Below are 27,738 nucleotides of genomic sequence, written 5' to 3' on the forward strand. Positions count from 1 at the left end.
AGCTGCTCTAAATATTTGAATGCCAGCCAAATTGCTCTGCCATTTTTTGTTTCTACCCTTTTTTAGTTTTAGTTTTGTTCTTTTTTAGGTTAATTAAGAATTTTTTTTAGGAATTTTGTGTTTATTTATAATGTTTTCAAGGCCTGTTTCACGCAAATTGCGCTATCGGTTTTATATAATCGCGAAGCAGTTCCTTTTACCAAAAATTGTCAATTTTATTTTCTCATGTAGCTAATTATATTTACAACTATTTTTTTGGTAATAAACTTTTTTGACTTTGACTTTGAATCTCTGTGACCTATGTGGAAAAATTTTATCAAAAAAGCGATGTTAAATTAAGTTTTTTTAGTGGGCCGTCTCACCCAGTATGGGTGAGCCAACTAACCCATAGCACCTGGGAGAGTTGGCCCATTGAGCCCAATGAAAATAACACCCCAGCCAAAAGAATTTTTTTTTCATCTCAGTTAATGTATTTATAACTTCAAGGGGAATTACTGGGGAGAAATAGAAGGTATTACAAACTGACATATTATGCAAATTGGCAAAGGATTCATTGTAACATCCGGGATATTGTTTGCTAATTGAGTTGCTATAGAGCAATAAAATGAAATGAATTAAATGAATATATTCACATATAATAAAACAGTTTAACAAAACGTGCTCTTGCTTGATGTAAGCCGCAAACTGATAAAAGATAAGACCTATATCTACGCCATGGTCACAGCTATGCGGTAGTCAAAAAAACTGAAATAATTAAAGTAAAAAACTACGAATTCCGTAGGCCTATAAAGCATTTATTTTCGTCGTGTTTAATTACTAGGTTTATTATTTAAGAGTTATTAATCAATTATGGTTAAAAAATAAATGAGTATAATGTATAATAATTATAATGAAATACCTGGTATAGGGCTTAGTTATTTAAATGAATTATTTTTATTTAAAAGGTTGCTATAAATATGACTCAGGCCCAAGGTGTCCGTTCTTAAATTTACACTATCTTTAAATAAATATATGTGAATGATTCGGCTAATATTTCCTTTAGTATCGTTAGTTTCCCGTTTCAAAATACCGACATTAGAGCGATAGTGTAAATTTAAGAACGGACACCTTGGGCCTGACTCATATCTATACCAACCTTTTAAATAAATATAATTCATTTAAATAACTAAGCTTTATGCAAGGTATTTTATTATAATTATTATAGATTATACTCTTCATTTATTAATTAGTTTGTCTTTTTCTTTAAAATCTTCTCATCTATTAAAAATAAACTAGGTAATAGTTTTTTTTTTTGTTTTTGTTTATGAACTCTGTGTTTTCCATTATAAAGTTTTTAATTCTTTCAACTGCATTGCCTTTTTTTGTATTTATATTAAAAGAAAGGCTGTAATTCTTGCCTAGTTTAAGAAAAGAGACTTCTCCCTTTTTTGTTATGTAAATCCATGTCTTTATTTCAGTTCCTGGGGAAGTTGGAATTAAACTGGCGAAACGTCGCACTAAACTACTAGTGTTTTATTCCGACTACTTCTAATATTTTTCAAATAAATAACGGTTAATTTAATGAGTTATTGCAGGCAATTGGTATTGATTTTTTATTAAAAACAAATGACTCGAAATTAACCTTAATTGCCAGTAAGAAATAAAATATTAACATTATTTGCATGGCACTAACAATAAATTAAGTATATTTAACTAAAATGTAAAGCAACTAACTTAAATGTAAAGCAAAATAATAGGTGAAGGGACCAGGTTTACTTCACAATCTTTATTTAAAAAATCCCGACGCGTTTCGGTTGTTAAACCGTTCTAAGCATTGATTAGAAAAAAGTTCAATAAAATATTATTTCAGTCTCTCTCCAATGAGCCCCTTGGTCAGACCATCCATCCTTACCAACCTCCGAAATATGTAAAAAATTCCATAGACAACAATTTAAAAATTGTGTATAAGTCCTTTCAAAATATAAGAAGCCTTTGTTCAAGATTAAAAAACTTTGTAAACCCATTAGAAAACAGTGGCGTTTATCTTTTATCATGCGACTCTTGTCCAGCCAAATATGCTGGTAGAAATTTCAAATTAAGAATTGAAGAACATTCGAACTCTCAGAAGTCACCTAATGATAAAAGATCCGCCTTTGGAATGCACCTAAGAGAAACAGATCATTCATTCAATACAGACGACAATTTCAAACTTTTGCATAACCTAAATAAAAGCAAAAAATTAAATATATTAGGAAAACTAGAAATAAATACACAAGTTAAACGTCTGAACGAACCCAATTAACGCCCACTACCGAGAAGCGGCCAAGATTGTAAATTTATTTAAGTAGTTTACCACATTCCTGTAAATTTATCGTTTTTTAAAATGTTCTGTTAGTCGCGTTTAATTCTAGATGTCTCTATTCGTACTAGTATTAAATATCTCTGTATAATGTAGTACCCATTGGAATTTTTAAACCAAAATCCGTTATTGTTTGTAAATATACGGGGTAATGAGATGTTTTTTAGATTAATGTATTGTAATGTTATTGTAAGTTTTACTATGTTTTGAATTAATTTATTAATTTAATAACACCCTTTTATATTTTTACTTACATAGTTTTCCCTTGACAATGGTTTAACAACCGAAACGCGTCGGAATTTTTTAAATAAAGATTGTGAAGTAAACACAAAACCATTCGTCTATTATTTTGCTTTGCATAATGGTACTTCACCCTGAAGGAATCTATGGTAATCTAACTTAAATGTGTTCCAAGCAAATAGAATAATTTTTTTGAAAAGATATCCCATGCATTGTCCAGTGATTTGAAATTCAATGATTATTCATTTTTAAAATAATGAATGGCACTATTTCACATTGACACGTTCAAATAAGATACTCTGTCCCTCCTATTGGATGATAGTAAATCATCACTCACCTTACAACAAAGACCCTCCTCCTCCTCCTCCTCCTCGTCGATCTTCCTCGGTCCACTGTAATTGTTATTCATCAGCGAAGTTAATCCGCCCAGCTGAGATTCATCCGCCAATTTGCCGGGGGTGAATTCCGATAACAGGGTGGGCGGGGGCGCGTTGGAAACGGCGGTGCAGACGGCCGGTTTCGGTACCATGATGGGACGCGTGGTTAACGTACGGAGCGGTGGTGCGGGAAGTTTGTACCAGCGGAAGTCCGGGTTGGCCGAGAGGAAGGCGTCTTTATACTAAAAAAAAAGTATTGACTTATATTTATTAATACGTTAATAAAAAATTAACATACTTGGTAATTATAGGAAGAAAATAAATTAAAGTTCTTTTTAACGTACAACAAGATACGGAAGTTTAAGTATTTTCAAAAATGTTCATGAATGCCAGAGAATATGCATTGCGCAAGTTTCAGTGCACGTGGAATAAAAAGGAATGAGCAATCTATAGTAACCCAAAGAAAACTATACTGTGTTACGTATTTCGATATTGCACGTCCAATACTTGGTCTTGTTTGAGGCCAAGGTTTCGTTAATGCAAAGAAATCTAGATCTATTAACTAATAAATTTAGGAAAATCAAACCATGGATAACAAATGGATTAATTATTTTAATAAGGACCAGAGATAAGCTAAAACTTTCACTAGGTAAATATCCGAATCCCCAAAAACTTAAAGAATATAAAGATTATTAATAAACTCAACAAATTAATCATAAACACAAAAAATGAATACTGCAGAACTAAGATTGAGCAAAACAGTAAAAATATTTAAAAAATATATAATTTTGTTAATGATGCGTTTAATGAAAGCAAAGATAAAAAAAAGGAAGACATAAAATGCATTGAACTGGAAAATGGTACGAAGATAGAAGATCCTAAAAATTTGGCCGACAGTTTTAATACTTTTTTTATTGATGCAGGCTCTAAAATAGCAGATACAGTAGCAAAGCCCTCAGTCCAATTTAAACTAAAAAATGCATGCCAAGCATCTATGTATTTACCACCTGTGACAAAAAATGATGTAATTAATTATATAAGCTCCCTAAAAAATAACTGATCCCCAGGTAAGGATGGAATAACATCAAAAGTAATAAAGTCTCTTCATTCATACCTATTAGAACCTCTAGTACATATTATAAATCTAATATTTAAGTGGAAAAGTACCACACCAGTTCAAAGTATCCACTGTGAGTCCCATCTTTAAATCAGGTAAAAAACAACACATGAAAAACTACAGACCTATAAGTACCAATTCTAACTTTGCCAACATCTTTGAGAAATCTCTTTGAGAAAGATTGACATCCTATCTTAACCATAACAATATTCTATCAAAAAATCAATTTGGGTTTACCTTTGGTATGAACACAGTGGATGCCATGTATGAACTTGTGGGTACTATAATTAAACATCTAGACAAAAATAGTAAGTGCCTTGTGGCATTCCTGGACTTATCAAAGGCATTTGATACAGTCTACCATTCAAACTTATTGGAAGTTCTGAAAAAATATAGTATACGAGGAAACGTTTTGTTACTCTTAAAGAACTACCTATCAAATAGGGTACAATACACCAAAATTCAGGATACTATTAGCGAGTCAGAGATTGTAAGGACTGGGGTGCCACAGGGCACTGTGCTGGGATCCATACTATTTAATATCTATCATGAATGGTATAAATGAGATAGATTACGTGTTAAATCAAAATTTGAACATGGTCTGGCCTTAATAAAAAAATTTTTAGACACCTTTAAACTCACTCTAAATAGCAAAAAATCAAAGTTCATTACATTTTCTATAAAGTACACCGGTAGACCAGATTTCCAAAGTCAACAATATAGAAAATTCTATTGAACAGATTGATTCAACTAAATACTTACAGGTGTATTCATAGATAAAAACTTAAAATGGGATCATCATGTAATATATTGAAAAAAAAAAATGGAGCACTAATCCATATTTTTTATATTCTTAAAGAAATTCTTTTAAGGAAAATACTAATTTTGATATATAAGGCTTTAATTGAACCATTACTAAGATATGGAATATTGCTCTGGGGCGCAGCTTACGAAAACAGTATTGGTGCACTTAATTGTACAGAATTCAATCATAAAAATAATGTTTAAAAAACCCAAATTGTTTTCAACTAATGAATTGTATAAAGGTGAAATAAGTGATATTAAGACAATTTTTATTGTAACATTTTGTTCATATACCATACCATACCATATACATAAACATCATTCTAAACAATCATCATCATCAAACCCAATATTTTATGTATATTTAAGTTGAAGTCTTGTTTTGAATCATGTGGCACACAGAGATACCTCTGTATCTAGGTGTCATTTATGTCAATTGTATTTATATACTGTGCATTATTACCTAATAAATTGAATTGAATATGCAGGTATCTCGACTAAAAAATGTACAGGTCCAATTTTGTCTGCATATGTGAAATATGATTATTCCAGGAGAGACTTCTACATGGTAGTCGGATGTTGAACTTGCCGATGATTTTACATGTATAAATTTAATTTATTTTAAGTTCACTGGCTACATTGACCAAGCCATTCCCAAAAAAACAAACCAAAAGCAATTTCCTAATTTTCCAATTTTCTTCTCTAATAAACTTAAAAAAGATAATAATCTTAAAAACATGTAGATGTCATTGAAAAACTGGACACAAATCAAATGATAATTTTGCTTTTTCTATTAATATTGAAGAACAGGTTTTATCAAGAATAAACTCAAGCCTAAGAAGTCAACTTCGATAATATTCCTTCTAACATACAGAAAGTACTCCTAAAAATAGTAAAAAAAGTTCCTATAAGTACGGGGCGGAAAATTAATATTAAGGGAGTTAGAATCACTAAAAGGGTAAATGTAAAAAAGTGTTTTTCTTAAATTGTAGTATTAAAAAATGAGATAAGATTTCGCAAAAAGAAATCCTCTGCTATAAATTTTGACCCTACATCGAATGGTGATATAGAAAAATTATTTAGAAAATCGAAAAGGGTAGTTTTTGCGAGGGTAGGGAGTTGTTCCGTGAATAACTTTTTAGAAGTTATTTTTTTTCAACGTGGGTTCATTTTTTGAAAACCAAATACTTTTTCCTACAAAAAACGGACTCCTGTTGCACATCGCCCAGAACGATGGTTTTCGAATAAAATTTATTTATTTCAATAGCACAGCCAATTTACAAGAATTTAATAAAATAATATAACAATAATCAATAACATGAAAATAAACATAGCTATAGCAAAAATAAAAAACAAAAAATACAAAAACATAACCCTATAGACAATTTCAGCACTTTAGTTTTTGAAGGGGTCAAGATTAAGCTGATTAAATGCTCTCATAAATCAGGTGATTGGCGAAAAGGATCATAGAAACATAGCAAGATTCTGACGTCTATTATTGCTATTGACATTGCATGGTACAGTTGTCAAAACATCAGGGCAATAAAAAATTTAATATTTTATAAAATATAAGTAAATCTGATCGAGTCCTCCTTGCTTTAAGACTATTTTGCCCAACTATGCAGAAAAGCAGTAACTACTAATCACCAAATTTGTGGGAGATTGGCTTCAACTTTGATGGCATTCGCCAAGGGTTTTCTAAGAGAGATTATTCATAAAACCTAGCTTTGACATTGGGAAAAAGGCTTTGAATTTAGTTTCAATGTCCAAAAAAAGGAAAAGTTTGCAAACGAATTATTAAATATACATACTCCTTTTTTCTGTTCATTCAGGTACTTTTTTATTGATACTTAAAAACAGTAAATGGAATATGCTGCTTTATTCTGTTGGTTTTAAAATAACTGCTTTTCCTTTGCAGAATCTTATATTTATAGATAGAATTAAAACGCAGTAAGAAACTAACATGTTACTGAGATTTCCTTCTAATACAAGTTTTTGTAACAATTTGAGTGTTCGTAGTAACTGGCAAGATTAACCAAAAGTCCTTTCTGTTTTCTTCCATGGGTCCCAATAAATTTTTTATTATACCTTTTTTTTTTCTTGAGAGATGAAATAAATCATGAAATACTTTAACAACCAATTGGTACACACACACAAAGCCTTCATCTTCAGGCAGAGTAATTAATTACCTGTCGTCACATCCAATGTCAAACAAAATAGGAATAATTAAAAACCTATTGTTTAGATCCTATAAATTGAGTAGCCCGAAGTATCATGAATCTAATACAATGAAAATTTAAAGTCTTTTAAGAAATAACAATTACCCCACAACATTGGTAAATAGAGTTATCAATAATTTTAAACTTTTAACAGATACACAACTGGTAAGGAATAAAGAAACAAAATATTTCAGATTTCCATATGTAAAATCATTTTCAGAACAAATCCGTGAAAAAAATTACAATTTTAAACTGGCTTTTTACAACATAAACTCAAGCAGTGTATTGTTTTCCCAATTAAAAGATCGCACTCCCCTTGAGTTATGAACAGTGTTATATAGGTATCACTAGGCAGCATTTAAAGAACAGACTATATCAGCATCAATATGATTGTAGAGTCATAAATATGAACAAAAAAGATAAGACCGCTTTAGCACAGCATCACTTTTCCACAGGGCATAACTTCAATTTTGATGATCTTAGCATAGTTGTAGAGAGAGGCACTATCTTAAACGCAATATCAGTGAAATGATACACATCCAACTGCATAATTCTGTTAATCACCGAACCGATACTCAGGGCCTAAGTACACAATATAATCACATTTTAAAGCTGTATAAATCCAAACTGTAAAGTACTTAACTTTTCAACGAGCCCAGGTAATATTAAACCTATTTTACAGACATAAAAAGAATGTGCATCATTCCTGCTTTATAACAATAAATTCTGCGTACAGTTACTACTAAACACTTACTTAGAAGGTGCTATTTTTTACTATAATTATTATACGTACTACTTATTTATTGTGAATCAATCTGTGATATAAGCCAATTTTATTTTATTTATACTGTGTGTTTTTTTTTTTTTGGTTTTACTTAATGGTTGTGCTGCATATTTTAATGTATAACAATCGGATCTGTGGTGTATGTATGATGGAGATGTTATTAGGTTTTAATTGTTACGTAAACCTCTAATGTAAATTTGGTAAGTCGTCTTAATTTTAACTTTTATGCTTTGGTCTCCGTTTATTTGTGTTTTTGTTTGGGGTTTCTTAACTATTATATTAATAACTATTGCTTTCACCATTTTGTACCAATTGTATCTTTTTCAGTCTTGAAAAAGACGTAAATAAACGTCGAAACGTCGGCTAATTTCAAATCTTGAGGTTTGATTTCTGTCCTTAACCCGCTATACTTCACTTCTACATCTATTGGAGGGACGTTAATTTTTGTATCATGAAATACTGTGACAGGCTGGATCTGGAATGTCATAATACGTCCCCTCGTAAAAAATTAGGTGTCTTGAATACATCAGAATTAAGGTCTGACTTAAGTTCCAAATTGAAAGAACCTCGAGAGACCTTAACTTAGGTTATATTGGACAAAACTATTTTTTCCTTCTCAATAGTGTTTTTTTTGGTAGGATGAAGAAAAATCTTGAAAATCATAAAAATCTTCAATATGCATAACTTTTGTTGTAACCCTTCCATTGTTCGACTTTTGTATTGCTTGAACAAAGTCATTAAAATCTTGAGTGTTTTTTTGACGCTTCAACGATAATATTAAAGAGAAACGTCATAAAGGCCAATTTTTTATTTTGTGCTGAACAATTGTCCAGCCAAAATATAAAATGCTCGGCATCACGATTATGAAACATGAACTGGAAAAAGGTGCTTTTTTCCCAAGAGGTACAAATGTTTCGTTGTACAAAACAAGTCTTTGTGTAAACAAAACTTTTTTGAAGTTCTCCATTTTGGGCAGCATCATTATTTTTTCCAAATCTGCTGACACGCAGATAGTTAGTTTTTGGATCATACTCAATAGCTGCATCTTTCTGATGTAAATGTGGCGCTGTTTTTGCACGGTTTATATGATCTAACCATTTTTTACACGTGTCACATTCTGGATCAAGGTCTTCACGCTTATGGGGATGTAGATTCATTATTTCACAGTGCTCGCACTCTTCGTATTTTCACTAAATAGTATTTTCCGATAAGCTTTGTACCCCCATTTATATATAGCTACCGTAACGCCTCTAGGTAAATATTTTACTCTGGGCGCATGTTCTCGACGGTAGTATGATAGTGATGGATTAAATGAATGAACATGCGCTACTATCACTTGTCTATCAAGTTTGTTACGAGGTGGATTTTTACTTCGTTGGTTAGATAAAATATGTCCATTATTATTGCTTAAACAGTACTTACATTACAAACTCAATCAATAGACATCACATAGTGTATATTAAAACATAACCAAGTTCAAAAATGCTCTGTGAAGTATTATTCCTCCAAGCTATAAAATGCCTTATGAAGCAGGATTGTTTTTACCTGCTGTCGAAAACGTTTATATGTTTGAATCTTCCGTAATGACTAGAATATGATTAAATATTTTTTTGCTCTTGTAAAAAATTGAATTTTGTGTCAAACTAGAAGTAGGTATTGGTAAATTTATGTTAAAAGATGACCTGGTATTAGTTAAGTTGACAGAGTTAAATACAGAGTACTATTTCTTATACATTAAGCAAGCAGTCTCAAGAATAAAAATTGAAGGCACAGTCAATATATTTTCCTTTATAAAATAAGGCCTACATGAGTCCCTTAAATTAAGCCGAAAAATTAAAATGAACACAGAAGTAAATAAAGAAAGAGATGAGTTGCCTCAGAAGCAAACCCCATAAGCCAGGTGAGAATCAATCAAGGCAAAGTAAGCTTTTCTAGCAATACTCTTATTTAGCTCGCACTTAATTGTTCTTATCACAAAAAACAGACAGATGCCAATTTAGTGCTTCAAGCTTCTCAATGTGTTTATCAAACTTTAGTTTATCATCAATAAAAACCCTAAAAATGTATTACAATTTGTGACATTAACATGCTGTGGATCCAAATTCACATCATCTAAACTACACTTGAAATTTAAGATATTTGTCCTTAAGACATTAAAAGACAAACGGTTAACATCACATCATGTTTTAACATTTGCCAAATCCTTGTCTATCACAATGCTGAGGGCATGTGAATCCGTGGCACTCCAAAAAATCATGTAGTATCATCAGCAAATGATGTGCACCGTCCACCGTATAATGGTAGATCATTTATATATATTAGGAGTAAGAGCGGACCAAGCACAGAACCCTAAGGCACACCCACAGTAACACCCACCTCCTCCGACTCAATTCCAGCAAAACGCACCCTCTGACACCTATTAGATAAAACGGACTTTATCCAATTTAGTATGAAACCTCTAAATCCATAAAATTCCAATTTTTGTAGTAGAGATGTGAGATGAGAGTGTTTCATGTGAGACACAGTCAAAGGCCTTTGCCAAATCGCAAAAAACTACTGCTGCACTTCACCATTATTAAGTCCCAGGTAACGTTTTTCCAGCATGTGAAAAACGGCATCATTTGTGTTTTTGCCCGACTGAAAACCAAAGTGAGATTCATTTAAAACTCCCGTTGCTTCTAGGCATTTAACCATTCTATTTCTTAGCAGCTTTTCCGTAATTTTAGATAATGATGGTAGTAACGATATTGGCCTGTAATTGGCCGCAATATATTCACCCTGCTTAAAAATGGGAACCACAACAGCCTTCTTTGGTAAATCGGGAAAGTCACCCAGTAATATAATAATAATAATAATAATAATAATAATAATAAATCGTCTTTTATTAATCATGCATATACGTTACACAGATTTAAATGTTTTATAGGTATATACATATAAGATTAAGGTTAAAGAATACAAATGGCGAAGTTTAGCCTTAGGCTACTCTTACACTTAACCATCCCTATTCTAAATCAAAAAAGAAGTGAAAAGTAAACATAATTCATAATGACACTAAGTATTTTGTAAATTTAACAAATAAGTTTTAAACTGAGACCTAAAGCCGTTTAAACTAATATCTCTTAAATAGGGATCTAAGGAGTTATATAAAGATACTGCATTATAGGCAAAACCTCTTTGAAAGAGTGCTGAATGATGTTGTGGCATAGTAAAGTGATTTCCATAACGAAGTTCACGGTTATGAATAAATGTTCGAAATACTAACTTTTCCCTCAAATATACAGGAATATTTGATATTAACAACCTCATTAGAAAAGTAGCAAAATGATGCTTTACCACACCCGACATATTTAACCAATTTAATTGTTTAAATTCTGCTGAGACATGATCATATCTCCTCAGACCAAATATGAAGCGACAACAGTTATTTTGCACAACTTGCAATATATTTTTTGTCACTAAATCTAAACAGGGGTAGTACACTATATTACAATAATAAAAAATTGGCAAAACCAGAGATTCACAGAGTTTTTTCCTAATATTAAAGTCTAAGATAAATCTGTTGGCATAGAGAACTTTCATTTTTACATAACTTTTTTGAAGTAACTTATTCACATGATCTCTGAACCTTAAATCAGTATCAATGATAAGCCCTAAGTTCTTCGCATTTTTAGAAAATCCCAAAGTTGTGTCGCCCAGTTTCAGGTGCAACCTACCTTCTAGCAGTTTTCTTCGCTTTTCTGAACAAAAGAGAAGTACCTCTGTTTTTTCAGGATTTATCTTTAAGTTATGTTCTCTTGAGTAATCATTGATGGATTTTAGATCGTCATTGAGAGATGCTTCAGCTTCTGCTGGTTTATTGGGGTCAAAATAATGCAAAACCTGTTTATCATCTGCATATGACTGTGAATCTGAATTTTTGATTACCTGGAAAATGTCAAAAATGTATATTAGAAACAAAAGTGGTCCAATTATAGATCCTTGTGGTACACCAGATATCACAGTCTCAGCAGAAGAAAACTTGTTACCAATTTGTACGCGCTGTTGTCTATCTGTCAGGTAGCACCTGAAAAAGGAGACAGGGCATTCGTCAAAGCCCAGATATTTTAGTTTAGCACACAGTAAATCATGGTCTATCAGATCAAAAGCTTTAGAGTAGTCCAGGGAGACTAGGACAACCGCAATATTTTTGTCTAATGCCCTTATTATGTTGTCAGTTAAGTTCAGAAGAGCAGTAGTAGTACTATGTCCAGACCTAAAGCCTGACTGATGAACTGGGAGCAAATTATTAAGATTTAGGTAATTTAATACTTGTGTGTGAACAGTTCTTTCAAGAATTTTAGATAGGACAGGCAACAGGCTTATGGGACGAAGTTCATTCACAGCAGTTACTTTTCTGGTCTTAGGAACAGGAAGAATTATGGACTTTTTCCAGTCCTCTGGAAAATACCCAGCTTCTAGGCAAGAATTAACAATATGTGTCAAATGAGGTAGGATAGCAGGAAGGCTAAGCTTTATCATAAAAAGTGTCAAATTGTCATGACCAGAAGCATTGGACTTAATGGAATAAATATTTTTTTCACTGAACTGGAATCTATCATATTAAATTGAAAGTGCAAGTTGTTCTTAAGTTTATTTGTGTTATAGAAATGTATTTTTTGGTCACATTTATTTGATTTTTTAAATACACTCAAAAAGTAGTCATTTGCACTATCAGGATTAACAGAGTCAAGTGGAAATTCACTATTAGAAGTTTTTGAGCTTACATTTACATTCATATTTTTAAGATTTTTCCAGAGTAACTTACTATTTTTTTGTTGTTCCAAAAAACTTAAATAGCCCTTTTTTTCCCTTCGAATAGAAGCAAGTGCAAAGTTTCGAGCCCGCTTATAAGCTTCAAAATCAGCTAATGACTTTGATTTTTTATATTTTAAGTTAGCCTTATCACGTTCCTTTAATATGGCCTCTAGAGCTGGTGTAAGCCAAGGTGCTGGGGGTTTATTAACGCGGACGGTCTTTATTGGTACATATTTGTCAAATAATTTTATTAGGTTCTGTGTCAGAAATTGTACTTTGTCATCTATATTTGGAAAATAATATATGTTATCCCAGGGTATTTGTAAAAGCTCTGTATTAAAAAGGTTTTCATTAAAATGTTTGTAACTGCGGAATGATATTATTTTCTGGACTCTTTTAAGATTTGGTAAGCGTATATTACAAAATGCCAACTTATGGTCACTTATCCCGATAGCAGAGATGGTGCCAACATCCATAATAGCATCTGCATCACTAAAAAGACCCTTGTAGCCTCATCAATGGTCTGAGTGAAACCAAAAACATCAAATATGTCGGATATTGGATTATTGCTGTTAAAAAAATTAATATTTAAATCCCCTAGAACCGTTACATAGTCGGAGGTTGATATTATTTCTGGTAGAATATTGTCGAGTGCATTTGCACAAGCCCCAATATTATTCATAGTACGATATATGACCCCAGCAGTAATAGAGACCCTGTTTATATTAATTTTTAGCCACATATTTTCAAAACCATCTATATCTGTACCTATATTAAGGTTAAGAATCTCAGCCTTTAAGTGAGATTTAACAAAAAATCCTACCCCCCCACCTCGGCCAGTAGACCTATCTTTGCGATAAAAATTGTAACCAGTTATAGAAATCACATTTGACGAGACGTTATTAGTTAACCAAGTTTCTGTCACTGCGATAATGTCATAATCATTACCTATTACCAAATCTACAAACTCCTGAAATCCCGTAAAAATCGCCCTTAAGTTTAAATGTGCCATTTTAAGAATGGCAGACATATTGCTATTAATATTATTCATATTGAAATAGATTTATACACAGTCAGATAAATAGTCAACCTTCTTATTATATAAGCTAATTATTCTCAATAGGCAAGGACATTCTCGACTTAAGGCTTCATGACTAACATCTAAGTTTTCATTTGGCTTTTTAGATTTTATACAATTTATACATTTTTTTTCATTAGACCTACATTCTTTATAAGAGTGATTGCCAGAGCATCTTGAGCAGATTTGTTGTGATTTACAATCCTTACCATAGTGATTAAAGCCCATGCAATTAAAACATTGTAGGACACTTACGTGATTAAAAACACGACACCTAGACCACCCTAGTTTGACCCTTTCTTGACTTAATAATTTGTTATGAGTAATTGAATCGACTTCAAGGATAAGATTTATATTTTTAAAATTATTTACCGATTTTTTTTAAACTTTCATATAAAAATCTTCCCCGTCAAATAAGTTATTCCACTTAACAATTAAATCTATTATTGTACTATCAGAGTCTTCTAAACCTACACATCCTTGTTAATATTTACTATTTTCATTTTTGTTTTTTTCAAAGATGGTACCTCCACAGTGTATTTTTGTCCTAACTGTTTTTCCAATTGTGTACGAAGATCCTTAATCTGGTTTTTATCCGAACAGCCTATTACAACACCACCTCCCTTAATTTGCCTAAACTTCGAAACTTCAATTTTAGAAGGATCTACGTTTTGCCTAATCTCCTTTTTGGTTAAAATGCCATCCTGCTCATCAACAGGCTTTATTAGAACAACAGATTCTGGTTTTCCTCTCCTTACCACGTCAGAAAAGGTCCCCTTGCTCTCGTTCTGCGTATTTTGAAGCTTCTTCTCTAACATCTCTATTTTTTGTAATAATTCCTTATTATTTGTTTCCAGACAACTGATAATCTTCTCTTTAGCTTCAATATGTTTTTGTTTCTCCTCAATTAGTGATTGATATAGAGAAAATGATTCACCTTTAGTACATTTTTCACAGTAGAATTTCAAGTGCCGCTTTGATTTAAGCTGCAAAACCTTGTATTCAGAAGCATTTATCAATGACAACACTTCATTTCTACATAATCGAGTTTTGCAACCATCACAAGCAAAAATTTCAATTTGCGAGCTGTTTTTTTTACAAACATCGCATTCCATAATTAGTCAGTTTTATCCGACAAGCCGGCAATACCGCAACCAACCTTGTAAGCAGGTTGCCTTGATATTCGCTATACTGCGCAATGTTTACGTTTCTCACATGCGGACCCGAGAAAGGAATTTAAATAGTTCTAAAGTTATGTGTCTAGAAAATCACAGACTCTTTCCACTAATTTATGGACTAGTTTCTAGGTAATATAAATTACCAGGTTTGAACAATTTTTATTGCCTTAATCTGCATAAAAACACTAAATTTTTGAGGAGCAAAAACAACGTAATATTCTCGTCACTTTGGCGACGTTGCCACGATATGCCACATATAGAGCCATTAATGCAGTCAGCCAATGCAGTAAGTGTATATCTAGACAAACTCACAAAAACCTTATTACAAATTAATGTTATCCCATCCTGAAGCATTTTTCTTTTTAATTTCCGAGAGGATGTTAGAAATTTCATCGACTGTTACAGGACTAAAATAAAAAGATCGTCAGAAACACCTTGCAGAAGAGATAATGGATTTATAATAGTTATTGGGATATTTTTGACAATTTGTGATGAAACAGAACAACAATAGGAATTCAGTTTGGTCGCATCCATTGCTGAGATAGTGTTAATTGACTTTGGTGAACCACGTAAAGCATTTACAATCCTCCACGTTTCCTTTTGCTTGTTGCTTGCTGACTCCAAAAAATATTCTTGAAATAATTACTCTTGGCTAATTTAAAGATTTCATGATAGGCTTGTCTGTATTTATTAAAGTAATTCATAAAAAAAATATTATGCATTAGAAATGTACGCAGGTAATGTCATATTTTTAGAGGAGATCCTCAAACCCCTAATCATCCAGGATTGTCTACGTTTAGACTTTATAGGTATATGCAATGGGGAATTTACTGTTGAATGTTTGAATGAGTTTAAGGTAGAAAGATAATAGAGAATTATTAATTATAATAATAGAGAAGTACAGCCTCGTGATCTGACAAATCAGAATTCAGCACTGAACAGGACACACTATCATTAAAATTAGAACACATATAATCCAAGATAGAGGCGGAGTTTTGGGTAACTCTTGTATAATCAGTCACATGCATCTTAAGGCCATATGCATTCAACAGATGCCTAAGTGAATTAACTGTATTACTGATTTTCTCGGAAAAATTAATACTAAAATCTCCTGCAACAATTATCGATGATCGGGGTGAAACAGTACTTAACAGCAATTCCAACCTAAATAAGAAAACGTCACTAGACGAATTTGGTGAACGATAAATACATATAATAAAAAGATTTAAAATATGAGAATATATAACAGAACATTCGAAACAAAGTATAATAATATATAATATTAAGATAAAATACTCTATTGTATATTACACTTGCTGCCATTCTAACTTGCAGGGGTTAGATTTTACAAAAGGCAGTAAATGTTTTCTCGAATTTTTAGACAAAGTTATATAGTTTACTGCTTTTTTGTGTTGAGTTCGGGTACAAAACAACATAAGACAGTCACTGGTGCTCAAAAGCGAATTTCGGATTTTTTTCTAGTTACTGCCTTTCTCCATAGTTGGGCAGTATTGATGTCAAATATATCCTCTATTATCGTATAATTCATATTAAAATTCTGGTAAATGTTAATGGTCCGTACGTTCCTTATTTCCACTTTTATTAGCGCTTTATTAAACGTGTTTAGCCTGTCTCAGTTTTCTCTTTTTTTATAAATTTTTTCTGTCTTGTTTTCTGATTTTTTAAAGATGAGGTTATCAATTTCAATTGCCTGGAAGGAACTTAAAAATAGTCTGACTGCCTGTAAGAAATTATGAGGTTTCAAACTATTAGGAAACTACTTAGATAAAAAGAAACTTACTCCTTCCAGGCATAACCATAATTATTGGGAATTTCCAGGCATGGAACCGTAATCAAAAATCACAAAATTTATCTCTTTACGTTCCTTATTTTTATGTTTATTAGCGCTTTATTAAACGTGTCTAAGCTTTCTCAGTTTTCTCAGTTACTTCCCTTACTGTTCTTTTATTACTAATTTATTCTGTCCCGTTTTTTAATTTTTCAAAGCTGAATTTACTGATGGATGCCTCAATTGCCTGAAAGGAACTTTAAAATATTCTGACTGCCTGTAAGAAAAAATGAATTTCCCAATTATTGGGAAACTACTTAGACAAAAAAAAAACTTAATCCTTCCAGGCCTAGAACCGTAATCAAAAATCACAAAAATTGTTTCTTTACGTCCCTTGTTTTTAGTTTTATTAGCGAGTTATTAAACACGTTTAAGCTTTCTCAGTTTTCTCATTTAATTCCCTTACTGTTCTTTTATTATTAATTTATTTTCTCTTGTTTTTTGATTTTTCAAAGCTGAAGTTATTGATGGATGCTTCAATTGCCTGAAAGGAACTTTAAAATATTCTGACTTCATGTAAGAAAAAAATTAATCTCCCAATTATCAGGAAACTACTTGGATAAAAATAAACTTACTCCTTCCGGATGAGGCATATTCAAGCCAAAACAATTACAACGATTACCGATTATTATTATTATTAATAACGTAATAACGAACATCTAGTATTCGATACTTTACCTCTTTGGCTAAATCGTTATATGGTTGTTTCTCGGTGGGCAACAAGAGGGCCCACCATTCGCCCAAGATCTTCGTTACGCCCCTGTTCTCGGTCGTAGGGAACCGTTGCCTCACTATAGGCCGATGTTTCTTGCAAAATATCAAAAAGGCGTTGGGGGGACGCCTGGCGTGGTGCGACGGTGACGTTTCCTCGGTTGTCAAGTGCTCTGTGCCAGGTCGAGAATGATCATCTTCAGCATCTAAAAAATATATAAAAAGCATTAGTTCGTTCCTATTTTGAAGAGGGTCTCGCTAACCGGTAATTGCTGTTTGTGGTGTTATTTTAAAGCTGAAAAGTTTATAGTATGTGAAAAGATGCCCATTTTTGAGCTTCTCATACCAAAAAACCCCTAGGCTAGGTACCAATTTTCAAAGTGGTATGTCGCAAAATGTTAAAAAAGTAAATCGATTTTTATTTTTTAAATTTAACACCCTATAACTAAGAAATGAAGCAACTTTGGACTAAGGTGAGTTGCTTTAAATCGGCCTATTTTTGTACAGACCTTTTAGAGACACCCTGTATATTGTGAAATTCAGACGATTCTTTGCATTTCACCTAATGTTTTACCAAACTTGTATAAATGTTAATTTTTACTGTATAACTTGTGAATTTTTTTCAACTCATTAAAATCTCTATTCACAATTTAGTAATACATTTTGTGAATATGTTTTTTTTTAATTTTCGAAATTCAGACTTATTAGATCATATTACATTTCTACTAAACGTACTTAGTAGAAAAAGTATAAGTCTTTCAGAAATTATAGTACACAAAGGGATAAATGGAGGACTTTGTTTAATATGGAAAATAATTAAAAAGTCCCAATTTAACACTTTCTTTATTTGTGTACTATATTTTCCGAAAGAATTCACACATTTCCCATTAATTTTTAACACAATTTAATAGTAGAGCAAAATTCAAATTCAAAAATCGCTTTATTGTTAAACCTAAAAGTTGTCAACAAAGCTGTAAAAAAGAGAAAATAGTATAAAACAAAATAAGGAAACATAATAAATAATAAAATACATGTATCAAAAGTAGTCAGTGTATAACAATAATAAAAATAACATATAAAACAAAACAATATGACTAAAAGTGTCTGGAGTAAAATTCATCCAATCAGTAAAAAGCTTCACTTTGTAATTGGATGAATTTTACTGCACTATTGGTAGGAACTTAGCAAGTAAAATTCCAATATTTTGTGACTTTTATCAATTCTTTGATTACCAAGCTCAGTCAAATTCATTCCTTGTCTTACCTGTTGATCTTGTAGAACTGAAAGCAACTTTAAGAGAAATAAAAAATAAATAAATCTTCTGGTTATGATGGAATAAATGGACAGCACTTCTTAAATATTTCTGATGCTGCATTAGATACTTTGGTAAGTGTCATAAATCGGTCTTTTTCTACAGGCATATTTCCAGAATGTCTTAAGATAGCAAGAGTAAGTAATTCCCTTGCATAAAATTGGCCATCCTAAAACTCCCTCTAATTACATACCCATAGCATTGCTTTCAACCCTGACCAAAATTATTGAAAAATTAGTAAAAATCCGCATGGTATCATATCTGACGCAAAAAAAATATAATTCTGAGTGAGCAGTTTGGGTTTCAGGAGAACAAAGGAACATTCGATGCCATTTTTTTATTTTTAGAGTCTTTATATCTGGGACTCAACAATGGGAAGCGGTATTCTGTGACCTGACTAAGGCATTTGATTGTGTTGATCATGGAGTGCTGCTGTGGAAGCTTGAGCGGTACGGATGTAGAGGGCTGTCTCTTCAATAGTTTGGTTTATATTTAAGAGATAGGCGACAGAGTGTTCGGTCCAATTTTATTTTTACTGTACATAAATGACATGGTTAAATTTACTCAACTGGCAGATGCTGCAACAGTGCTGTGCCATAATCCTAGTGCTACAAATCTAAATAAAAAAATAAATAGGGACATTGCTGTGATCGAAAGCCATATTAGGCTACTAAGCAATAAACTAGCATCAAATTGTTATGCTCTTAAGGTGGTGTCCCAAGAGGTTGAGTTTCGTGTTGCCAAAAATACTTATTTTGCATTAATTGAATCAAATCTAAGGTACGGATTATGTATCTGGGGTGCATGTTGTGACCAACTTGTCAACAGTGTCTTTGTGTTGCAAAAAAGGGCTATCAGATACATCTGCAAAATTGGAGTGAGGGATTCATGCAAAGAATTTTTCATTTCACACAAAATCTGTGCCTTCTTTATTAATTTTGGAATCCGTTTGTCTTATTCATAAAAAATATTGAAACCACAACAATGTAACAGAAAGACATGAATATAGCAGTAGAAGGGCCAATGATCTAACTTTACCTATACCCAACAGTACATCAATAAAAAAATCTTTTATTTTCGATGGTAAAAAGCTGTAGAATCATCTTCCTGCAGATATCAAAGTGATTCATAATAAAAAGCTCTTTCGAAAAAGTGTAAAAGGAATGCATGTTACAAAAGCCTACTATGAAATTTTAGCAGAGAGATTTTAAATGTACTGTGTCCTTTTTTAACATGCTTTAATGTTAAAGTTTTAATATTTTATCGATGTATATGTAAATGTAAGTTTTAATATTGAAATTTCTATTATATGTTAAATCTAGTTTTAATGTATTCTTACTATATTACGGTTTGTTGATTTTTTTTGTTTTTTTTTTACAGCTTTGTCAACAAGATTTCTTATGATAATAAAGCTTATATTGATTGATTATAAAAATGTCTTTAATTTTTTCCTAAATTTAAGGGCACATTCAGTATTCCTCAAATCAAATGGTAAATGATTAAAAACCATCCTGCCGCCGTATACAACGACGCCCTTACCCTCTCAGTTCTTGGAATAGGAAGAGGCAGAGAAAATGTGTTACGAATATTATACTCAGATGAAGAATTAAGCTCATGTTTGTATTTCTCATGAACAATACAAGCTGTTTCCATTATAAATAAGGAGGGCAAGGTTTAGATGGAATGCCTCAGAAAAAGATCCCGATAAGAAGTGCGAAAAGGGACGGCACATATAGCGGATTGCCTTCTTCTGCGTAACAAATAAAGAATTACACAAATACTGGGAACAAACTCCCCAGAAGACAATTCCACACCTAAGATGGCATTTAACAAGGACACGGTAAGCATTTTTGGCTACAATAAAGTTAAGGGAATTAGCAATTACTCTAATAGCATAACGGTTAGATGACATTTTTTTTGCAAGTAAGAGATGTGGTCTTCAAATTTTAAAAGCTTATCGATCGTCACACCCAAAAATTTGCTTGCGGCAAATGGACTGATTGAATTTTCAAAGTAACTGCCTCTAGATCACACCTAAAGGATAGAATTTTAGTTTTAGAGATGTTAAACGCTAATTTGTCAGCATCACATCACAGCTTAACAAGAGTCAGATCCCTGTCAATGGCAACTCTCATTCTTTCAGGGTCGGTATCGTGCCAAAGTATAGTGCTTTCGTCGGCAAAAAGTGTAAACTTTCCAGAAACAGGGACCAAAGGCAGATCATTGACGTATAACCTCAGAAAGGCTAATTTCGTTGCTTTCGTCATACCTTATTGACCGTCTACAGTTTGTTGAGGTGGAAGATTGCAGATCTAATATCTTTGTTTCAACTTCTGGAGTCCCACAGGGATCCAATTTCGGCCCACTTCTTTTTATCTTTTATATTAATGATCTTATAGAATCGATTTGCTGCCTTAGACTAGCTTATGCTGATGATCTGAAAATATTCTGGTGTATCAATAGTATCTTGGTCTGCTTGTTCTTACAGAGTAACTTGAACCTAATTAGGGGGTGGTGCAGTCGAAATCAGTTATGTCTTCTCGAAATGCTGTGTGATCTCCTTTCACCGAACCAATGATCCTGTTTTGTTTAATTACAATATAGACAATCAAATCCTCTGTAGAAGTACTTCTATTAAAGATCTAGGGGTTGTATTCGACGATAGGATCACATTTGTGCCACATATTGAACAGACACAAACCTCCTCGTTGAGACTTCTGGGTTTTGTCATTCGAAATAGCCGGCTCTTTAACAACTCAAACTCAATAAAACTATTGTACTTTTCCTTTGTTAGATAAAGACGGGAATACGGTTCCTTGGTGTGGTGTCCTTTCTATGAATGCCATGTTGGCTACATTGAGAGTGTTCAGAGAAGGGTTTTAAAGTTTCTTATGTTTCGTGAGGATGGAATATATCCTGTTAGGGGACATGATTATGATCTGATGTTACGTAGATTTAATCTTCAATCTCTGGCCATGAGGAGAACAGTTCATTTTGTAACATTCTTATGGAAGTTGGTCAATAATCAAATAAATTCTCTCTTGAACGATATTCTATTTCATGTACCATCATTTGCTTCTAGAGCAAATATCACTTTTGCTTTAGATCGCGCCAGAGCTAACATTAGGTTTCAGGATCCCATATATCAAATGTGCAGAATTTTTAATTCAGTATCATCAACCTGTGACATATTTGTATGCTCCATAAAGGATCTAGTTTTGTCTCTGACAAACCAACAGTTACCATAATTCCTTTTCTCTTCCTTTTTTCCCTTGTCCCATGAATCCCTTTCTTTTTTCATTCTAATGTTAATTTACATCTCCTTTAATTTTGATATATACATGATGTTACTATAGTAATTTAAGTTTTCCTTATTTTTCTTTATTTTTCTTTCTTTTTGTTATTTAATTTATAGTAATTTAATACTTGTTTACACTTTCAAAACATTAATTGTAGATTCTCCTGTAACTGAACTTTGCCTGAAAACATCTTGTCGGACTTGCATTGTCTTATTTATTTAATGTAACACGACGTTTTGGTTGGTAAGTATTATAGTATAGTAAGTATATAGTGTAAACTGTTTACACTTGATAACGGTTGGAGATACTTACCAACCGAAACGTCGTGTTACATTAAATAAATAAGACAATGCGACAAGATGTTTTCACTGTACCATTGTCTACCACCTTCAAAAACTGAACTTTGCCTGTTGGAAATAAACTGCTAAATAAATAAATAAATAAAATAAATAAATAACAAGAACAAAATGGGGCCGAGGACAGAGCCCTGGGGAACACCAGTATCAATGAGTAGCCTACCAGACTTAGTCCCACCAACCAGACAAAGACCCACCAAACTTAGATAGGACCTTTCGGTCCTATCCATGTTTTATCTGAAAGATAGGACCAAAACCAGTTAAGAGCAACTCCCCTGAAACCATAGACCTCGAGTTTTCGCAGTAGAATTCTGTGACTCACACAATCAAAAGCCTTGGATAAGTGACAGAAAACCGCTGCCGCACATTCACCAGAATTCAAGCTCAAAAAATAGCATCGCCGTGCTGATTCTCTCTCCCGAAAACCAAACTGATATACGCTAAGAAGGCCATGCCTTTTAAGAAATTCCATGACACAAGTCTCTCAATCAGCCGGCCAAGTGTGGAAAGCACTGAAAGCAGAGCTATTGGCCTAAAATTATATATATAGATAGACTGTTGTGGTCACCTCCCTTGTACAATTTATTACTTTATAAAGTGTAGAAAGTAAAGTTTTATTTATTTATTTATGGAATCCATTTACAAAAGTGTTACATAGCATACCCATACAAACATATATATTCAGATACAAAACTATCTATAAATCAATAAAAGGTAGATGAGTTAATTAATTAAAGCCCCTATGAAATAATATTCTTTAACTGTCCCTTAAAAGATGTAATCCTAGAGTCAAAAAAGCTTATCTGTCCTGACAGACCATTAGCACTTCGAGCCATTCGTGTAATTGGCTCATTAATACCATAATTGGTACGGTATAATGGGACTGAAAATATTTCTGATTGTCTATTCAATCTGGAAGGCACCCTAAGTTTAAAAAGAGACAATAACTTGGGACAATCTATAGTAGCATTTAAAACCTTATGCATAAAACATAAGTCGAGTAATGTTCTTCGTGACTCTAATGTGGGTAAATTCAGGTTATCCCTGACCCACTGATAATAATACTCCTGTCTCCTGTAACCACTTCTAAAAGCGCCACCCTTAAAAATTTATTTTGAGTTTTTTCAATCTGCTCAATGTAGCAGTTATATGACGGGGACCACACAATTGAGCCATACTCCAAGATGGGCCTAACAAGAGAGCAATAAAGTAATCTAAAAGTAAACAAAGACCAATCAGTTGTAGACCGTTGGATAAAACCCAGCATTTTCATTGCCCTACCAGTCACCTGATTGATGTGACTTTTAAAAGACAACCTGGAGTCAATAAATATTCCTAAGTCAGAATCCTCTGTTTTGACACCAATTGCTACATTATATATTTTATAAAGGCAAGCAATAGGGTTTCTTTGCTTAGAAAAAGTAATCTTATGGCACTTATTGATATTAAGGGACATTCTATTCAAGTGGCACCAATCAAAGAACAAATTAAGGTCTTTTTGCAGGAGCACAACATCAGAAAGGGATGTGATAAGCCTAAATAGCTTCACATCATCAGCAAACATTAGCACACGACAATTTTCAAGTTTCCAAACTAAATCAAGCAAAAAGAGGCAAAACAAAACAAGGCCCGAGTAAGAGCCCTGTGGCAGCCCAGATGGCACCAAAATTTCAGAGGAACATGTACCTCCAAGATTAACAATCTGGGTTCTACCTCTGGTGAATCCCGAGATCCACTGAAGAAGAGGCCTCACAATACCTAAAGCTCTAAGCTTGTGCAAGAGTACCCCATGGTTAACCCGATCAAAAGCTTTGGAAAAATCTGTATATATTGAGTCAACCTGAAGTCCCTTCTCCAAGCAGCGGTAGAGGTAGATGACATACAGCACGAAATTAGCATCAGTAGATCTGCCTTTTATAAATCCAAATTGCTCAGGATTAAATAAAGATTTAAAACTCCAGGCAATCCTATGACTGACCAGGCAGTCAAGCAGCTTTGGCAACTCAGATTGGTTACACACAGCCCAATAATTGGAAATTTCATTTCTACTACCAGATTTAAAAATGGGTTTTAGAAAACTTCTCTTCCAGAGAGTGGGATAAGAACCAGTACCTAGAGATTTGTTAAAAATGAACAGTATTGGTTTCGTAAGAACACAAACACATTTCTTTAAGAAGAATGCCGGAATCCCATCTGGTCCAGCGCAGAGCTTATTCTTAGAGGAAGTAATAAGAGTTAAAGTGCTCAGACAAATTGATTTATCAAAATCAAAAGATGGTATGTCCTTGACTGGCTCATCCGAATAGACGGATGAAAAGTATTCTGCACACATCCGCAGTATCCGAGATATTCATACTAATCCTGTTATTGTATGTCATTCTGGAGGAAAGACTAAAACCAGTTCTTTTATTTTGAATATATGACCAGAAGTACCTTGGATTGCCAGCAAGATTCATTTCCACCTTATTAATGTATTGTTGATAGCACAACTCTCTTAAATACTCACATTGTTGTCTCAAAAATACAAATTCATCATAATCCTGCTGTTGACCACTAATTTTAAACTTTTTGTGAATTTGTTTCTTTCTTATGATCAAACTGCGAAGCTCTGAAGAAAACCAACATGGAAAAGAAGAACTTTTGTACCTCTTTAGAGGAATAAACCTTTCCATTGAGGAGTAGATCACATTATAGAAAATTGAATCTATGACATCAATAGATGTCTCTCCCAAAAACAATTGATTCCAGTCTATCCCAGCAAGACAATCGTTAATTGCTATGTAATCTCCCTCACCAAAATCATAAAAATATTTCTCATATATCATATCATCAGAATTTTCTGCACAACAAAGGTCAAAACTAATTGCTGTATGGTGTAAGCTATTCTCAAAAATCTTGTCTATTGCACGTTCATCACTAATTAAATCTGAGCTACTAAATACGAGATCCAAGGCAACCCCGTTGGTATTTAAGTCTTGGTATTAAGTTTGTCAAGTTTCTAATTTACCGCTACTATGACATCACAAACCCATTTTCACTTCTGGTTAATACTACTCCTCGACATTCAGAGTGCGCAACAGTCAATCGACATTCAGTGTTCTATTACCTCTTCCGGGAGTTTCCTATCTAAGTGTTAATCTATGTAGAAGAGTTTCGTCAACACTTATCACATCATTCTGTCATTTATAAACGATATTACAAAGCTACTAATAGCGGAAAAAATTTAACTTAAATAATTTCGCGAGCTTCGTCAATAAAATGCTTGTTAGATATTTACCTAAAAGTTTCCTAGATTCATTAAAACAGTTCATTTCCCCATCATTCTTGACTTCTTCATCTTCCTCTTCGACCACGTCTACTTTATCGGACGTGTCGTCCTCCCCGCTGCTCGCCCCCCACGTTTTCACGCTCCCCAATATGGCAGCCTCTTCTTTCACACTGGTTTTATCAAAATTGTGTTTAGACCACACCTGAAAAACGTCCATAAAAATCACTTATTAAAATTGATTAAAAATTAGTGCAGCTTTTTAAATTTGTGGTTTGTAACTAGGCATCTTCTAGAACTTTATTGTTATATTTAACATGTTTTAATCTTGTTTTAGACTTATTTCAATTCAGTAACTGTATTGTGTTTTTTGTTTAAATCCTGTACTTGGTGCTTTGTTTATGACAGTTTATGTATGTAAAAACAATAAAGCAATATTTGATTTTGATTAATGGTTTCACCTCTCCGATTTTTTTCTCGTTAATGGCCGACATCTGATTGGTTTCCATAGTGGTGGCGTTTTTTGGCGGCTCTATAAACCCCAACGTCGAACTCCCCATGAAAAAATCCGTGGCACTCCTATGGGGCTTCATGAAACTGTTTTGGACCCAATTCATCGTTTTTTCTTTTTTTACTTCACATTTGCACTGGCGCTCTTATGGTGATGTTTATCCCGTGATGTTGCCAAATCTGTAAAGGAATTTTCATGTTTAATAACATTCTAAAACAACAAATATTTACCTTACTTACAGTGCATTCAAATAACAGTTAGGCAATTAAATGTAAAGTTATGTACGAGACTCGCCTAACTAACTGGGCATGCTGCATTAGTTATGACAATTATGTTCTTGATTAGACTTATAACGTGCGTATAATTAAAAAATCGTTTCGATTTTGGGCCAGTTTTGATAAATTAACAAAGAATCAACGGTTGTTTGGCCAGGTTTAATGCGGGACGACCTATATTTCTAATAAAACGCTTTAAATTTGAATTTAAACGATTATACTTCCTGTTTTTGGGCATTTTCTCTTTCTGCAATTAATGCAATAAGTCCTTATTTATTGGCTCAAATATTATTATTTATTTATTCAATGGGCAAAAAGGCCAGTATTACAAGAAATAAATTTAATTAAAATCACAATTGAATGCCTACCCTAAGATGAAGAAAACTCTATGCAACATAAGCTATACAATAAAACTTAATAGAAGTAATAGTTTATTTCTTTCAGGCAGTTGATATATTTTCAAATTTCTTTTTGGCTTTTAAATTAATTTCTTGTTTTTCCAGGAAGTTTTGAGGATATTTTTAATTTTGTCCAGACAGTTGACAACATGCTTTCATATTTTGTAAAAAGAAATTTAAAAAATGGTTTACCTGCCCGGATAAATTCAGTAAATAGCCTCAATTGCCTGGAAGAATGAAAAAATTACTCTAAAATTTCCAAAAAAATGGAATAAGAGAAGAAACAGAAGTTTGGGGGTATTTATTGATACTAGATTGAAGTTTGAGGAACATATTGAGCATGTGAGCAAAAAACTGGCTTCTGCTTGTTATATACTATAAGACTCACCAGAATTAACTTAGACCAGAATATAGCAAAAAGGATATATTTTGTCATAATCGAATCACACTTGAGTTATGGTATTCACTTCTGGGGGTTCACAAACAGTCAACTCATTCAATCTGTCTTTATTCTCCAGAAGAGGGCTTTGCGATATTTGTGTAGGGAGCACTGTAGTAGGCCTCTGTTTATTCGGGAGAGATCCTGCATTTTTATTCTTACGGCATATTTAAAAAGTCTTCTCTTAATATAAAGTAAGAGACTCACTTTGAATCTATTCACTTACATTTTTACACTCTCTATGGAATGAGAGCATTGAGCCTCTATTTAAAGCCTTTAAAGATCAACCTTTGTTTTTCCAAAAAGAGGAGTAAACATCAGAACCCTTCCAGACGTATCCTTCCTCTATAGGTATGCCAAAAGGATTTTCAGAAAGCTTTTGTATTCTGTT

The 27,738-nt window shown here is 32.9% G+C and overlaps 1 protein-coding gene across 2 annotated transcripts in view; it reads right to left on the minus strand.

The window, feature by feature from the left end:
- LOC126739013 (uncharacterized) overlaps positions 1 to 27,738 on the minus strand; it is a 57,554-nt gene that overhangs the window by 15,964 nt on the left and 13,852 nt on the right. Inside the window, exons 1-5 of one of the 2 annotated variants that reach the window (XM_050444540.1) lie at positions 26,475 to 26,556; positions 26,186 to 26,414; positions 25,737 to 25,929; positions 17,460 to 17,698; positions 2,916 to 3,197 (exon numbers count right to left, since the gene is read on the minus strand). In XM_050444540.1, the coding sequence (XP_050300497.1) occupies positions 2,916 to 3,197; positions 17,460 to 17,698; positions 25,737 to 25,929; positions 26,186 to 26,341 (870 nt within the window). In that variant the 5' untranslated portion in view covers positions 26,342 to 26,414; positions 26,475 to 26,556. Of the gene's footprint in view, positions 1 to 2,915; positions 3,198 to 17,459; positions 17,699 to 25,736; positions 25,930 to 26,185; positions 26,415 to 26,474; positions 26,557 to 27,738 lie in introns of those variants that run through there. The other variant, XM_050444539.1, reaches the window with a different exon arrangement.

Source organism: Anthonomus grandis, chromosome 7 (assembly GCF_022605725.1).
Source record: "Anthonomus grandis grandis chromosome 7, icAntGran1.3, whole genome shotgun sequence".
Taxonomy (NCBI): domain Eukaryota; kingdom Metazoa; phylum Arthropoda; class Insecta; order Coleoptera; family Curculionidae; genus Anthonomus; species Anthonomus grandis.